The 17,004-nt window shown below is 44.8% G+C and overlaps 1 protein-coding gene across 3 annotated transcripts; it reads left to right on the top strand.

Moving 5' to 3' along the window:
- The first annotated feature begins 36 nt into the window (after positions 1-36).
- On the top strand, positions 37-14,602 carry ITGB1BP2 (integrin subunit beta 1 binding protein 2). Of its 3 annotated transcripts, none has more exons than XM_084791039.1 (12): positions 37-590; positions 827-876; positions 966-1,022; positions 1,101-1,246; positions 3,308-3,402; positions 3,506-3,564; positions 3,677-3,747; positions 3,841-3,940; positions 4,359-4,472; positions 4,711-4,773; positions 10,185-10,219; positions 14,123-14,602. In XM_084791039.1, the coding sequence occupies exons 1-11, from the start codon at positions 527-529 to the stop codon at positions 10,206-10,208; spliced, it is 843 nt and encodes a 280-aa protein (XP_084647165.1). In that variant the 5' UTR covers positions 37-526; the 3' UTR covers positions 10,209-10,219; positions 14,123-14,602. The 3 variants fall into 3 exon arrangements, with proteins under 3 accessions (XP_084647165.1, XP_084647164.1, XP_084647163.1); XM_084791038.1 differs by having other exon boundaries at positions 10,185-10,241; XM_084791037.1 differs by lacking the exons at positions 10,185-10,219; positions 14,123-14,602 and adding an exon at positions 5,050-8,284.
- The last annotated feature ends 2,402 nt before the right edge of the window (positions 14,603-17,004 follow it).

The raw sequence follows: 17,004 nt of genomic DNA, 5'->3' as shown, positions 1-17,004 counted from the left end.
TAATCTTTGCAACCTTTTGATTGAAATACTAAAACAACAAACATGGATGGGGTGGGGAGATCAGGGTGGAGTGGCTGGGATGCTATTGGCACTACTTCAAGGTAATGGCAACGGCAGGCAAGCTATTCCAAATGGCAGAAGGTGGAGGGGCTGTACCCATACCCACGTAGGGACGGAGGATCTTAATTAGTATTTGTTTCTGAGCAGCTGCTGGCATGTCAGAGGCTTGGAATTGGCAACATTTAAAACTGCTGTAGTAACTGACCTCACCCAAGTTCCAAGGGCTCTTCTTCCTGATCCTTTTTTTCCTGAGCCTCAGAGCTAAAATGCTCTGGAGCACTATGCTATTGGCTGGAAAGACCAACTGAAGTTCCCTTGCCCATGTTTGGAGGTGGACGCCTCCTGAACTAAAGATAGAAACAGCTGGCCCTTCTAGGCAGCTAAAAGCCTCCAGACTAAGAGGTGTTCCCCACTCTGCAGCCAGACTCCTTGAAATACCCTTTGAGTAAGCTCTACCAACACCTCCATGTCTCTGCTTTGCCATAACAAAGGCTGTGGCCAACACTTTGACCCCGGTACCAATCTTCCTGGTGAGTAAATAATGGACCTCAGGGGTTGAATGGGTGTTAGGGGTTGTTCAGCTGTGGGACTGGCCATTGGGAACAGGGAGAACAAAAACTGGGCATAATTGGTCTGGGTGATCTTCAATTTGGTGGTTTACTTTCCACATTCTATGAAGTGCCATTAACATGAGCCTGGAGAAAATGTGAGGGATGCTATCTGACAGTTCTCTTCCCTGCCTTGACTTTTCTGCTGGTATCTACAGATTCCTGTCTCTATCATTCTGGGGTCCCTATCTTTCATGATGCACTTAAGGTGAGGAATAGGTGATGGGAGCATAGCAAGAACATTTCCCCAATGAAATAGCCAGGAGATCTAAGCTGATCTGGGTTTCTTGTTATCAGGGTTGGTCCTGCTGCCAAAAGCGAACTGTAGATTTCTCTGAGTTCTTAAACATCAAGGTAAACCCTTTATTTCCTTGGATTTGGCTCCCTATAGAAGAATTCTACCTCTAATCCTTATCTCCTTATCTGTACTAGGGCTGTACTGTGGGACCACACTGTGCTGAGAAGCTTCCTGAGGTCCCTCCTCAGCCTGATGGCCCTGCCACAAGTTCACTTCAGGAGCAAAAACCTCTGAATACAATTCCTAAGTCAGCAGAGACCTTGCTCCGTGAAAGGCCTAAGTAAAGAGTCCCCCGGGGGCTTTTGCCTACATCCATGCAGCTTCCTAGGAATTAGTGGCTCGCTGGGGTTTGGAAAATGGGGGTTAGCGATGTGAGGAGGGTCATGTGTTGGTTTGTGGAATGCATTTTTTGCGTAGGGAAAATTCGTGTCAAGAAAAGTCCTTTGCTATAAATGTAAGGATGACGGAATAGATACCTTTCTTCTAGGGATTAGATAGCCCCTCAAGTCCATACTTAGTATATGGCAGAATAGTGTTTTGATTTTGTTGAGCTAGGCTGTCAGGCCAGGCTTGAACTCAATCCTCTTGCCCTAACTTCCTGAATGTTGAGATTACAAGTGTGCACTACCACACTTGAGAATGGAGTGAGATTTTTTGTTGTGCATTTTCTGTTTTTAATGATTATTAATTAGGATAGAAAATAATGGGTTTCATTCTCACTTTTTGGGGGGTGTTTGAGACAAGGTTTCTCTGTGTAGCCACTATGTAGACCAGGCTGGCCTCTTACTCACAGCGATCTGCCTGCCTCTGCTGGGATTAAAGGTGTGCGCCACCACGCCTGGCTCATTCTCACATTTTAATATGTATTGCCCCCACCAACACACCTCTATTGTTTGGGTTTTGGCTTTTTGAGAGAGGGCTCCTTGGTGTAGCCTTAGCTGCCCTGGACTTGCTTTGTAGACCGGGCTGGCCTCGAATTCAGAGATCCGCCTGTTCCCGCCTCCCCAAGTGCTGATATTATAGGCATGAACCACTGCACCCATCTTTGAAGAGAAATTTTACAGCCTTTTGTTTTGTTGCCTCATTCCTGTAATCCCAGTACTCAGAATGCTGAGTCAGCAAGATTGTTGTGGCTATTGGGCTGGCCTGGGCTACAGAAAAAACAATGCTGGATATGTTGGTTTGTGCTTATACATCTCAACACTTAGGAGGCAGAAATAGCAAGGTCACCACAGGTCTGAGGCTGCTCTGTTCTCTACAATGAGCTTCAGGCCAGTCATGGTTACCAAGTGATAACCCTGCCTCAAAACACAATAAAAGAGCCAGTAGTATAGCTCAACAGTTAAGGTGATTCCTACATAATCCTGATGAGCTGAGTTTGATCCCTGAACCCTACATAAAGACTGAAAGAGATAACTGAATTTACAAAGTTGTCCTCTGAGCACCGCACATGTGCTATAGTATGCATGTCCCTACGCTTATTACTTATTAATAAATTAATAAACTAAAATTTATTATTAGAATAATAAAATCAAATGCTCAGCATTTATTTCAATTTCTCTTTGAGGCGGGGTAGCCCCAACTGGTTAGGAATTCACAGAGATCTACTTGGCTTGGCCTTGAGAGTGAGTGCTGAGATGCTTTACTTAAAAAGCTAAATCATACATATATATTTTTTTCTTAAATGTGTGTGTGTGTGTGATTATAGGTGGTTGTAAGCCACCTGCTGTAGGTGCTGGGAACTGAACCCAGGTCTTCTACAAGAGCAACAAGCTTCCCCTGACTAGCCTCCCCTCCAGCCATCTCTCCAGTCCTTTAAAAAGCTATGTCTGGCGGAATATGGTGGCACACACCTTTAATCCCAGCACTCAGGAAGGCAGAGGCAGGCGGATCTCTGTGAGTTCAAGGCCAGCCTGGTCTACAAAGTGAGTCCACTACAGCCAGGGATGTTACACAGAGAAACCCTGTCTCAAAACAAAAACAATGTTTTAGGTTTTTATAGCTATATCTTATATCACAGAGAGAAGTAGTAGTAGCAAGGCAGGAAGCTACAGGGAATAATACAAGAAAGTCCACAGTCAGAGGAAGAGGAAGTGATACAGTTCTGCAGAGAAATGTGGGAAGAGTGGAAGCAACCAACCTGGAAGCCCTGGGTGCTTTGCCAGGCTTCTCAAATATGCATGACCACAGAGATGAAAATGACCAAAGGAGTTGCTACCTGACTTTTCTGACCCTGACTCACTTGCCCCAGACTTACTTGATTTTACCACTATGGGTAGGGGTGCTAGAGCTGTTAATTGTGATGAGTGGATAAGAGCAAAATGTCTGCTTAAACCTCTAGGTCAGAGATGCCTCCCAAACTGCTACCCCTTATTATATCTCAAGCCCTGGGAGTGGCGTTGGAGCAGAAGGAACTAGACCAGGGACCTGGAGCAGGTAGGTAGGTCTTTAATAGGACAGATCTCAAAGACTGGACTTTGCTGTAAGTGGCGGCAGGCTGGGAGAAATAGACAGGTTCCTGACTATTTCCTTTGCCCAGGACTTGACAGTAGTGTGATCTGGACTGGTTCCAGCTGCCAGAACCCAGGATGTGATGCTGTGAGTGAGAGGTTTGGGGGAGCCTCCAACATGCGGTGAGAGGTACCTGAGGGATGCCTGGGTATAGGCAGGAATCTGAATGAATGAGCGGATTCTCCTTTGGCCTTGTTAGGTTTACCAAGGCCCCGAGAGTGATGCTACGCCATGTACCTACCACCCAGGGGCACCTCGCTTTCATGAGGGGTAAGGAGGGACTGGGCAGGTTTCTCCCAATATGGATAAGAGTAAGAGTTTGGGGGGCGGGTAGAATTCAAATAAATTCTGCTTCTCCCTCAGGATGAAGTCTTGGAGCTGTTGTGGTATCCAGACTCTGGATTTTGGGGCATTCCTGGCACAGCCTGGATGCAGAGTTGGAAGACATGATTGGGCAAAGCAGGTAAGCTCCATCTTTCCTTTTGTTGTTGTTGTTGTTGTTGTTGTTGTTGTTTTCTGAGACAGGGTCTCTCTATGTTAGCCGTGGCTATCCTGGACTCGCTTTGTAGACCAGGCTGGCCTCGAACTCACAGCGATCTGCCTGCCTCTGCCTCCCAGCTCCACCTTTCCTAATAAACACTTGGCTAGGACCAGTTACAGAGATACACTCTCCTCCTAGTACCTTATGGCTGGCCTCTCTAGCTTCTTCCTTTAATACAAATCAAGTAAGATTCTGCTCTTTATCCCTCTATAGCCCAGACTCTTGGCAATGTGAAGTAGTTAATTTTTCTGAGGTTTCGTGTATCTTTATACCCCCGTGAAACTAAACTCCTCTTGTGTTAGTTGTTGCTTTTCACTGTCCTTATCTTATTTCTCTTCAGCTACCAGCATCTTGCCGCCATGATTGGCACCAGACAGATTCCTTGGTAGTGCTGACTGTATACGGCCAGATTCCACTTCCTGCATTCAACTGGGTGAAAGCCAGTCAAACTGAGGTGAGGGACCATGGGAGGCAGGCCGGGGGCCTAGTGAACTCTGGTGGAGGTGCAGTCTTATGGGGGGAGGTGCTGAAAGGTGTCATTCTTTAGGTTCCGCAGTCCCCAGGGAGAAGTGAGAGTTATTACACCAGGGTTGCCTGGCTGGCCTCTGGGGCTCGCCTCTCGCCTGCTTCTGCAGTAATGACGTTTTCTGACCTTCTGGGGTTGATACTAACCCTTAATTCTTTCCTCCCAGCTTCATGCCCACATTGTCTTTGACGGTAACCGTGTGTTCCAAGCACAAATGAAGCTCTGGGGGGTAAGTGGAGAGAACCGGGCAGAGGCAAGGGAGGGGGATAGCCTAAAAGGAGGGCCAGACTGAGTTGATAGAAGGTATGCTGAAAGAGTTGCCATGGGAACATAGAGGGATTTCTCCTGGAATGCTTTGGTTTTCCCTCTTTCCTCTCCTCTCCCTTCCCTCAGCCCTTCCCCATCACATTCCTGCCTGCCTCTTTCTTTTTCTGTTCTTATTCATCACCACTCCAGTCCCAAATCTGTGATGTCTTCATTCTTTCTGTCTTTCCCTCCTCCTCAGGTCATAAACGTGGAACAGAGCTCTGTCTCTTTGATGCCATCACGGGTTGAAATCTCCCTGGTCAAGGCTGACCCAGGATCCTGGGCCCAGCTGGAGCACCCCGATTCACTAGCTGAGAAGGCTAGGGCGGGGGTTTTGCTAGAGATGGATGAGGAAGAGCCTGAGGATTCAGATGATGACCTGAGCTGGACAGAGGAGGAGGAGGAAGAGGAGGAAGAAGCTATGGGGGAATAGGAACAGTAGATAGTTGCGTTTCTAGGTAGACCCTGGGTGACCTCCTTAGAATCTCAGAGACCGTGTGGTATCATTGAGTATCAGGAGGCTAAAGGAAGAGAAAACAAACAAAACTGTCCCAACTGTGCTGCTGTTCCCCTAAATAAATCTTATATTCTGCAGTTTCACATAAGTGTCATCTCTCTCTTCATGGAAGAGTGGATTCAGCCCCGCCCCGCCCCACTCTGCCCCATCCCCACTTGGCTGTGTGTTTGACACACAATTGGAAACAAGCACATTCATGTGTGCCCTCTGTTCCTCACCAGGCACTTACTGAGTACTTCCCATGTGTCCGGTTCCATGTTAGGTGGTTTCCAGATAGCTGAGAAACAAGCTTGTTCATTTCTCTCAAGACAAAGATGAGCTGGGCATGGCGCATGCCTGTAGCCCCACCACTAAGGAGGTGAAGCCAGATGCCAGGAGTTCTAGCTCATCTTGCCCTACATAGTGGATTGCAGGGCAGCCCAGGCTATGTGAAACCTTGGCTTCCAAACTTGTCTGAAGAAAAGGAACAAAAAGAAAACAAAGAAACAACACTCTAAGCTGGCTCAAATGGCTAACACATCTGTAAGCCCAGCACCGAGGTAGAAAAAAAGGCCAACCTGGACTACAGAGTGAATCCCATGCCACCCTGGACTAAATTGATCTCAAAATAAACAAGGTCATTCTTTCTAGCCAAGTAGAGTAGCTTATTCCTATAATTCTAGCAATCAGGAGGCCGAAGCAGGAGGATTGCAAGTTCAAGATCAGCCTGAGCTCCATAGAAAGTCCAGGCCAACCTGGATGACGTAATGAGATTCTTGATGGCCACAGTGCTTTTATATTGTTTATTCCTATTGCATATCAGAGTGTATATATAAAGGAGAAGACAAAAAAGTTAGTGGGGGGTGTGGCTAAACTAAAAAAAAAAAACCTAAAATTATGACCCAGGCTTGCCTCAATCTTAACATCTTCTTGCCTCAGCCTCCTCTCTGCTGCAGTTACAGGTGCGAGTCCTCATGCTCACACCCAAATAGTAGGGATGCTTTTGTTTGTGTTGTTTTGTAGTGCTGGGGATACTTAAACCCAGGACCTCCCAGTGATGAGCAGGCATTCTACCACTAAGCCACAGCCCCTGCTAAAAGGGAACTTAAGAGACAATATGGAGCTAAGAATGTGTGCTGCTTTTGCAAAGGAGCTGAGTTTGACTCCTTGTGACCCCTGTGGGTACTTGCAGTTACGTGCACATCCACACACAGACATAAATTTTTTCAAAAATCTTTTTAAGCTGGGCGTGGTGGCACACACTTTTAATCCCAGCACTCAGGAGGCAGAGGCAGGCAGATCTCTGTGAGTTCGAGGCCAGCCTGGTCTACAAAGTGAGTCCACGACAGCCAGGGCTGTTACACAGAGAAACCTTGTCTCAAAAAAACAAAAACAAAAAAAGGAAAACTTTTTAAAAACTACACAATTGAGTGATGAAAAAGGTTACCAAAAAACCCTCAAAAATATTTAGCTTGCTGTTTCTGCACATTCTGCATTCATGGATTCAACGATTGTGACTTGAAAAATTTGTACTGAAGGGTTATAGGTTTTTCTTGTGTTCCTTATATAATAGAGCAGCACTCATTTACAAAGTATTTACTTAGTACTATAGTCTAGAGATGAATAGTTTGAGGAGAATATGTATAGGTCTTGTGCAAATAGTCTGCCTTTTTATATAAAGGATTTGAGCATCTTCAAGCTTGGTGCAGGCAGGAGGTACCTGGATGGATCTCCTCTCCTACTGATACTAAAGGACAGGGAATGACTGTAGAGACCTTTCTGTTTGCTTTTATTTTTATTTTATTGTTCTTATCTTTTGGGGTTTGTGATTGAGGCTCTCACACACTATTGCCCAGGTTGACCTGGAACTCACTAGATAGAGCTCAGGTTGACCTCAAACTTGGGATAATCCTCCTACTTAGGTTCCTGAATATTGGGGTGATAGGATTGAGCCACCATACCTAGCTAAAAAAATGTAGACTTGCAATTTATTTTAATTCTCCCTTAGCAGAATGATCAACAATCTGAGAAAACCAAATTCGAAGAAACAGGGCTAGAAAGATGGCTCAGGGTAGGGAAAGGCAGTTGCTACACAAAACTGATTGCATTCCATACCTGGAACCTATGATAGAGAACCAAATCCTCCAAGTTGTCCTCTGATCTTCACACATGTGCTGTTGCACATAGGTGCCTGCACTCACACACACACACAGTGTAATGCGCATATATACAATAACAGTACATTTCCAAGAAACACCCAGCAAGGACGCTCTTCAGACCTCAGGCAATCTTAAGTTTGTTATTTCTCCCAGGTCCATTGCTCCCCACCTCCATTCTCTCTCCTCCCTCTCTTCCTCTCCTCTCTCTCTCTCTCTCTCTCTCCAGGTTATCATTATATAGCCCTGAGTGGCCTGGAACTCACTATGTGGACCAGGTGAGCCTTGAACTTGTGTTACTGCTCCTGCCACCACACTTCATCAAGTTCTTCAGTTCAGATTGAGGGATGTTAGAATGTGATTGGGATCCAGGAGTGAGATGAAGCGATGGAACAAGTGCAGACAGTAGCACACATAAGGATTTGGAGGCTGAGGGGAAATAGGGAATGTCTCAAAGGGTGTGAGTTTCACTCAGAGAGAACTTTCATCAGAGGTAACAGGACTTTCTGGGTTTATAGGCTATGTATCAATTCCCACTGCTCCCATTCTGTGGATTCGTAGGGCAAATAAACTTTCTCCTTTGAACTAAAGCCTCAAGAGTATTGTCTTCCTTCCTCCCACCCTCATCCTTCCTTCCTTCTTTCCTTCTTTTTCTGGAACAGGGTTTCACTATGTGACTTCACTTAAACTAAAACTGAAATGGAAAAGATAGACTAGGCTGAGATTCACTGGCCCCTGAGTGCTGGGTTCACAAAGGTGTGTGCTGCTATAGTCAGTCCAAACAGTTTCCTCCTCCTCCTCCTCCTCCTCCTCCTCCTCCTCCTCCCCTTCTTCTCCTCCTTCATCTCCTCCTTCCTCCTCCTCCTCCTCCTCCTCCTCCTCCTCCTCCCCTTCTTCTCCTCCTTCATCTCCTCCTCCTTCCTCCTCCTCCTCCTCCTTGGCTTTTCGAGACAGGGCCTTGGCTGTCCTGGAACTCATTCTGTAGATCAGGTTGGCCTCAAACTCATAGAGATCCACCTGCCTCTGCTTCCCAAGGGCTGTGATTAGAGGTGGGTGTCGCCGCCAGCACCACCTGGCTACTCAAAAAATAATTTTTTTTTGTTTTTTTGAGATAGGGATTCTCTGTGTAGCCTTGGTTGTCCTGGTCTCACTTTGTAGTCCAGGCTGGTCTTTATTTTTTTAATATATAGCCTCTCAATGACATGGAATTCACTATGTAGACCAGGCTGGCCTTGAATTCACAGAGATCCACCTGCCTCTGCCTCCCAGAGTGCTAACTTGGGATTACAGGCTTGCACCACCATGTCTGGCTTAAATTTTTTTATTACACTCTTTTTTTAAAGATTTCTTTCTTTTTTTTTTTCAAAGATTTATTTCTTTTATGTATATGAGTGTTCTATCTGTATGTACACCTCCACGCCAGAAGAGGGCACCAGATTCCTTTATAGATGGTTGTGAGCCACCATGTGGTTGCTGGGAATTGAAGTCAGGACCTCTGGAGAGTAGACAGTTCTCTTAACCCAGCCCCGGCATTCTTTTTATTTTTTAAGATGGATGTGGTGACACATGACTTTAATGTTAGCATTTAGGAGGCAGAGGCAGGTGGATCTCTGAGTTTAAGACCAGACTGGTCTACATAGCAAGTTCTAAGCCAACCAGAGCTACATAGTCAGACCCTGTCTTAAAAAACAAAAACAAACAAACCAAAGCTAAAAATTGTATTACATTTTAATATTTTGTGTATATATGTATGGTGTGGTATGTATGTAATGATGTGGAGGTCAGAGGACACTTTATGACAGTCAGTTCTTTATTTTTACCATGTAGATTCTAGCATTGAACTCAGGTTTGGGACCTACTGCCTTTACCCTCTGAGCCATCTTACCTTTACCTGCCCACAATTTACTCTTAATGCTATCTTTCTAGGGATGAGTTGACATAGTTAATATTTTTAAAAGTTAGAAGTGTCAGCCAGGCATGGTGGCACGTGTCTCTTTCTGATTCCAGCACGTGAGGCTGAGGTAGCAATGTCGATATGAGTTCAATATTAGTATAGGCTACATAGCAAGAGCCCATCTCAAAAAGGAAAGTTAGAAGTTAAATAGTCAAGTACGGGCTAGATGTGGTGGTGCACACCTGTAATCACAGCACTTGGGAGGAAGAGGCAGGCGGATTGCTTTGAGTTTGAGGCTAACCTGTTTGCACAGTGAGTTCTATGCCATTGAGAGGCTATATAATAAAAAATCAAGACAAATAGCACCCTCCACCCCCTGCAAGCCGGATGTGGTAGTACATACCTATAATCTCAGTACTTGGGATGCTGTGGCAGAAAGATCATGAGCTTCCTGGCCAAGATGAGCTACATGACAACTTTGAAGCCACCATGGTCTATATAATAAGTTCAAGGCTAGTGTTGGTTTCACAGACTTTTTGAGACAGGGTTTCTCTGTGTAGCCCTGGCTGTCCTGGAACTCACTCTGTAGACCAGGCTGGCCTCGAACTCACAGAGATCCACTTGCCTCTGCCTCCTGAGTGCTAGGATTAAAGGTGTGAGCCACCACTGTCTGCCTTCATAGGGAGACTTTCAAACAAACAGAAAGTTTGAGGTAAAATGACTATAGAAAGATGTATAGTATCCATTAATATTAACTTTGAAATATTTTTCTATCTTCTGAAAACAAGATAACAACTGTCCTGATATCCTGAAGAGAAAGGAGGTGAGGATTCAAAAAAAACCAGGTAATTCTTGTATATAAAGTTTATATATAAAATGTCAAATAATTAATGGTAACAAAGTATGGTAGTAGTTTGTTTCATAAAGCCAAAGCCAAAGTGACCACATGCTAGTGTGTGTGTGTGTACATGTGGACATGAATATAAATGGTGTGTGTGTGTGTGTGTGTGTGTATGTGTAGGCCAGAGATCAACATCAAGTATCTTCCTCAATTATCCTTCACCTTAATTTTTTAAAAAATATTTATTTATTTGTTTGCTACATATACAGTATTCTGTCTGCGCACCTGCACACCAGAAGAAGGCACCAGATCTCATTATAGATGGTTGTGAGCCACCATGTGGTTGCTGGGAATTGAACTCAGGTCCTCTGGAAGAGCAGTCAGTGCTCTTAACCTCTGAGCCATCTCTCCAGCCCTCATCTTTTTTGTTTGTTTGTTTGTTTTGTTTTGTTTTTTGTTTTTTGTTTTCGAGGCAGGCTTTCTCTGTGTCCTGGACTCACTTTGTAGACCAGGCTAGCCTCGAACTCACAGAGATCCGCCTGCTTCTGCCTCCCAAGTGCTGGGATTAAAGGTGTACGCCCCCACACCCAGCCTCAGCCTTCATCTTAATTTTTTTAAAGACAGTCTCTCACAGAACCTATAGTTTGCTATTATTTGGCTAGTGTGACTGGCTTCAGGGATCCACTCCACCCTGCCTTCCCAGTGCTGGGATGGCTTTATTTTATTACTTATTCTTCTTAGACAAAGTCTAACTATGTCACCGAGGATATCCTGGAACTTGCCACCATGTAGTTGCTGGGAATTGAACTCAGGACCCCTGGAAGAGCAGTCAGTGGTTTTTTTGTTTGTTTGTTTTTTCAAGACAGGGTCTTTCTGTGTAGCCTTGGCTGTCCTGGACCCACTTTGTAGACCAGGCTGGCCTCGAACTCACAGCAATCCACCTACCTCTGCCTCCCGAGTGCTGGGATTATGGGCGTGCGCCACCACGCCCGGCTGCAGTTAGTGTTCTTAACCTGAGCCATCTCTCCAGCCTGAGCTTCTCTTTGTCTATGGCTGTTCAATCCTAGCGTTTCTCTTACGTGTCTCTTCCTCCGGGCATGCGGTTTGCCTATGCCCTGGAACATACAGAGCATTCACTTGCGTTTTTATCTCTGACTACATCTTCCTTTGTGGTTGATACCTAATAAGCGTCATGTAATTATTTACTATTACTCTTTAACAATCTATCCTTTCTATTCAGTAATATTTTTTTTCCTGATTTTGATTGAGGCTAGGCTCGGATTTGAAACCCTCCTCCCAAGTGCTGGAATTACTGATATTGACCACCATCCCAGCATTTTATCATACCCTTTTATTTCCGCCTGTTAAATTGAAGGAATTTTTCTTCTGAGAAGGGGAGATGTAACCCCAAAGTCTTTTTTTATTTTTTAAACCTTTTTCAAGACATGGTTTCTTTGTATAAAAGAGCCAAGACTATCCTGGGCTCGCTTTGTAGACCAGGTTGGTCTCGAACTCACCACCTGCCTCTGCCTCCCAAGTGCTAGGATTAAAGGTGTGCACCACCTTGCCCAGCCTTCCAAAGTCCAATTTTATGTTTCAGTGAGAAATAAGATTTTTCTCAGGACATAGAAGCATAATAATGTAACCCCAGTACTTAGAAGTGGAAGCAGAGCTGGGCGTGGTAGCACACGCCTGTAATTCCATTACTCTACTGGGGAGGCCCAGGCAGGTGGATCTCTGAGACTTTGAGGCCAGCCTGGTCTAGAAAGTGAGTCCAGGACAGCCAAGGCTACACAGAGAAACCCTGTCTGGAAAAACCAAGAATAAAAAGGAAGCAGGAAGATTACAAATTCAAGGTCATCCTCACTGACAGAGTAAGTTTGAGACTAGGCTGGGCTCTGTGAGATGAGATCCTGTTTTAAAAACTCATCCTGGGCATGGTACTGTATGCCTTTAATCCCAGCACTCAGGAGGCAGAGATGGGATCTCTGTCAATTTGAGGCCAGCCTAGTCTACAAAGGGAATTCCAGCATAGCCAGATCTGTTACATAAAGAAACCCTGTCTTAAGCCGGGTGTGGTGGAGACAGAGGCAGGTGGATCTCTGTGAGTTCAAGGCCAGCCTGGTCTACAAAGTGAGTCCAGGACAGCCTCGGCTGTTACACAGAGAAACTCTGCCTCAAAAAGCCAAATAAATAAATATAAATAAATAAAAACAGACCATTTCTCAAACAAACATTCCCAAAAACAAAAGCAAAAAAAAAAAAAAACTGAGAGAACCAGGTATGATGGTGCGTCCCATTAATTACCAGCACTAGGGAGGCAGAGGCCTGTGGACCTCTTTAGGTTTGAGGCCAGCAAAAGCTACACAGTGATACCTTATCTCAAAACACTAAAGGGGGGCAGCCAAGGTTTTTACTCTTCTGTGAGGTGATGACAGTTTTACTGCAGCTTTGTGTGAGCCTCACAATTAAGGCAGCTGTCATTTGCTTATCCACTGTGCTGTACATGTCTATTCACATTATTTTACCTAATCCTTAGAACTGTTCTGACCTACATGTTAGTAGCTCATTTTTTGTTGTTTAATTTAACTGTTTCTTTCTTTCTTTTTTGACACAAGATCTCACTATGTAGCATAGGCCATCTTTATCTTGTGAGCCTTCTACCTCATCCTGAGCATTAGAATTACATTTGCTTATTATCACCCCATTTCCCAACTTCTTAAGGATGAAGAAACCAAGGCTTAAAGAAGAAAATGGGATGGGAGATGTGGCTCAATTGGTAAAATACTTGCCTAGCATGGGAGGTCCTAAGATCTATCCCAAGCACTACATAAACCTGGCATGGTGGCACACACCTATAATACCAGCACTCAGGGGTTGGATGCAGGAAGATGAGGAACACAAAATGGTCTTTGGCTATATACAGAGTACTAAGCCAGCCTGGGCTGCATGAAACTCAAAAAAAGAGAGAGAGAAAGAAGTGTGCCAAAGGTCCCGTGTTCAATCACAAGAATACAAACAAAAAGATACAAGAAATAAATGAGCTGGGCGTGGTGGCACACACTTTTAATCCCAGCACTCAGGGAGGCAGAGACAGGTGGATCTTTGTGAGTTTGAGGCCAGTCTGGTGTACAGAGTGAGTCCAGGACAGACAGGGATGTTACATGGAGGAATGTTGTCTGGACAAAAAGAAAGGAAAAGGAAAAGAAAGAAAGAAATGGATTGCATGGGTTGTTTCAGGTCACATGGCTACTAATTAAACCCTCAGTCACTCCTGAGAGCTTGTCTTAGTGCCATCTGAGAACATGCAAAGTCTGAGACCCTGACAGGGATGTTAGAAAAGGCCACACCCCCAGCATCCCACTCTGTCCCTTTGTCCAGCCTAACTGGGGACCAGGGAGCCTCTCCATCAGTGAGATTGCACACCAATGTGAGCCTTTTCTAAGGCACTCTGACCACTCTGGGGGCCTGATCCACGACCTCAGCGGGACCGCAGCCACCGCACCCCCTGCTTCCTCTAACTCAACACACACTCCCAGGATACTTGACTTCACACTGCCTGGCAGCAGCCACTTCACTATTGCTGCCTCTGGAAGTCCCTGTCCGCTGTCCTCCCTCCTCTTCCTGCTCCCCAGGTCACTGCTAGAGGGAGAACCAGGCAGATAAATATAAATTCATGCTGTCCCGTTTCAAGTTGGCCCTTGCAGCTGCTCAGCAACCCTTTATTTGTCTCGTACATTCCCTGGCACTCTCCCGCAGGGCTGGTCAGACAACCCCCATATTAATTCCCCTCTTTCTGTTCTACTCTTTCTGATTACTATATAGACTTTCATCAGATGCTTTGAATTCCACAACGTTGTTGTAAAACTTTTTTTTTTTTTGCAGAGAATTTATAGCATGGACAAAAGCAGACAGAATTGCATAAAGAATCATTTACCAAGCACTCGGAAGGAATACCAATTTCTGGGCAATCTTGTTTCAAGTATCTTTTCATCCCTTCCTCCTTTATTATTTTGGAGAGAATCCGAGACAGTGTATCATTCCATACTTAAAGATTTCAGGATATTTCTCTAAACATAAAAATCCTAATTGTAATGTCATTAGCACATAAAATAAATGGCAACCAACACCAAATTGGTATCTATATTTGCAAGTTTCATAAATGTAAGAATATAGCTTGTTTGAATCACTATCCAAATAAAGTCCAACTTTGTGATTGATGAGCAGGCATTATATGACATTTCTTCTCTTTTTTTCTTTTTAAATGTTTTTATTAGCATATATTAGTTGTATACAATAATGAGTTTCATTATATTTTCATATTTGTATATTATGTTTGGCCATATTTACACACATACCCATTACTTCTATCCCCTTCCACTCCTGTTTATCCCCTTTCTCTCCTCAGTTGGCCCCCTTTCTATTTTCATATATTCGACTTTTGTTATCCAGTAAGTTACATTAAGACTGATTACTGGAGCATGAGCCCCTTATCAATGGCAAATTCACTGAAGACATGTCTCTCCTTCTCCCTTCATCTGTTACATGTATATAAATCTTCAGGAGCCTGGCGCAGTGGCGCACACCTGTAGTCCCAGCACTCGGGAGGCAGAGGCAGGTGGATCTCTGTGAGTTCGAAGCCAGCCTGGTCTACAGAGAGAGTTCCAGGACAGCCAAGACTACACAGAGAAACCTGAGTTTAAAAAAAAAAAACCCTTGGGCATGGGTAGATGCATAAGCCCTCCCTCCCATGACAGGATGATGGTAGACTTATGTAGGTCATCACAGCAGCTATGAGTTACAAGAGGCAACAGCCACACCATGTCTGGAGGTGAGCATTCCTTCATCTTCTCTCCATCTTTTCGTCCTTTCTGCTGCTGTCTCCTCCAATGTTCCCTGAGTCACCTAGCAGTCACTTTCCCTCAGCACTTTGACTAGTTATGAGTCTCCGCAGTCATTCACTGCTGACCACTGCAAAAAGAAGTTCTCAAATCAAACTGACAGCATTCTTACTCTATGAACATGGAAACATATTTAGAAGGCATTCCAACAGATATATTCCCCAGTCAGCAGCAGTAGTAAGTAGGTTCCATATTCGGGCCAGGGCCCAAGATCTCCCTAGCCATAAGCTTCTGACTAGGTTTACAGCACCATATATGCTATTCTTAAATTAAAAGTGCAGATTCTTCCCTTCTTTCCTTTCTTGCAATCATTTTAAGAATCTTACTGTGTAACCCAGGCTAAACTTGAACTCACTGTTAGCCTAGGGTGGCTTTGAGCTTGTTCTCTTTCTGCCTCGTTCTCATGAGTGCTAGGGTTAGAAGTGTGCATCATTATATATCTTCCTTATGAGGGTTTTACTGAAGAAGTTGGACAGTTTCTCAGTAGCTTTAAAGCCTGGGTTTTACTGACTGCCTGTCTGTTGTAAAGTTTAACTTGTTCTTTTGACCTCTTTGGGTTTGGTTTTTTTGTTTTTTGTTTTTTGTTTTTGTTTTGTTTGCTTGTTTTTTTGAGACAGGGTTTCTCTGAGTAGCTCTGGCTTTCCTGGAACCCTATCTGTAGACCAGGCTGGCCTCAAATTCATAGAGATCCACCTGCCTCTGCCACCCAAGTGCTGGGAGTTAAGGCGTGCTCCACTACACCTAGCTTTGACCTATTTTAATTAACATTTTTATAAAAGCATCTTTTGTATTCGTTGACCTGTTTTTAGTAGTGTGGAGACAAAGGAAATAGGAAAGTGTGCACTGCCTTGGAGAGTGACTCAGAATGGAACTCGGACCACTTTACCAGGACTGAAACAGATGGTTAGGGGTCAAAGCTCAATAAATAGTAACAGAGGTCCAGGGAAGGTAGGATACACAAGGGGCCTCGTAGTGTCCAATTTCCACAGAGCTGGTATGTGAACCAGGCCAAGGGACACTCAAGCTGAATGTCAGAGCTGGAAAAGGAGAAGCAGCAGTTGAGGCAGCAGCTGGGATGGTTGCTCTACTCACTACTCCCATTTTCTAAAAATATCGTATCTCCCTCTGGGCCTTTGTCCAGGGTAAGTCCTCTGTTGGAATACCTTTCTCTCTCCTCATGTATAACAACCGGTGTACATTCCCTTGTTTCCATAGTTTTACTGATAGGGTCATAAAATAGCTAAGGAAGAATATATGAGAGGAATAATGTTGATTGGTTTTCCAAGAAGGGAACCAGATAGGCAAGAGAAAGGGCTGGAAGGAGACAGATAATACTAATTTGTTATAGACAGAACAGTTAATCTGATCAGAGTATCCAGCATGGAGCCTTTTGAAGTAGGAGTAGGAAAGGAATTTGTAGTTTTAGAAGAAGACGAATGGTCTGACCAGCCCTGCGGGAGAGTGCCAGGGAATGTACGGGACAAATAAAGGGTTGCTGAGCAGCTGCAAGGGCCAACTTGAAACGGGACAGCATGAATTTATATTTATCTGCCTGGTTCTCCCTCTAGCAGTGACCTGGGGAGCAGGAAGAGGAGGGAGGACAGCGGACAGGGACTTCCAGAGGCAGCAATAGTGAAGTGGCTGCTGCCAGGCAGTGTGAAGTCAAGTATCCTGGGAGTGTGTGTTGAGTTAGAGGAAGCAGGGGGTGCGGTGGCTGCGGTCCCGCTGAGGTCGTGGATCAGGCCCCCAGAGTGGTCAGAGTGCCTTAGAAAAGGCTCACATTGGTGTGCAATCTCACTGATGGAGAGGCTCCCTGGTCCCCAGTTAGGCTGGACAAAGGGACAGAGTGGGATGCTGGGGTGTGTG

The sequence above is a fragment of the Acomys minous genome (genome assembly GCF_964271855.1).
Source record: "Acomys minous genome assembly, chromosome: 7".
NCBI lineage: Eukaryota > Metazoa > Chordata > Mammalia > Rodentia > Muridae > Acomys > Acomys minous.
The sequence above is the reverse complement of the archived record's forward strand: the minus strand, read 5'-3'. Positions and strand labels throughout refer to the sequence as shown.

Coding starts and splice junctions, on each gene's coding strand:
- ITGB1BP2 (XM_084791037.1), top strand. CDS start 527: ATGTCTCTGCTTTGCCATAACAAAGGCTGTGGCCAACACTTTGACCCC. Junction 1,023..1,100: donor CTGAGTTCTTAAACATCAAG/GTAAACCCTTTA, acceptor TATCTGTACTAG/GGCTGTACTGTGGGACCACA. Junction 3,748..3,840: donor GCACCTCGCTTTCATGAGGG/GTAAGGAGGGAC, acceptor CTTCTCCCTCAG/GATGAAGTCTTGGAGCTGTT.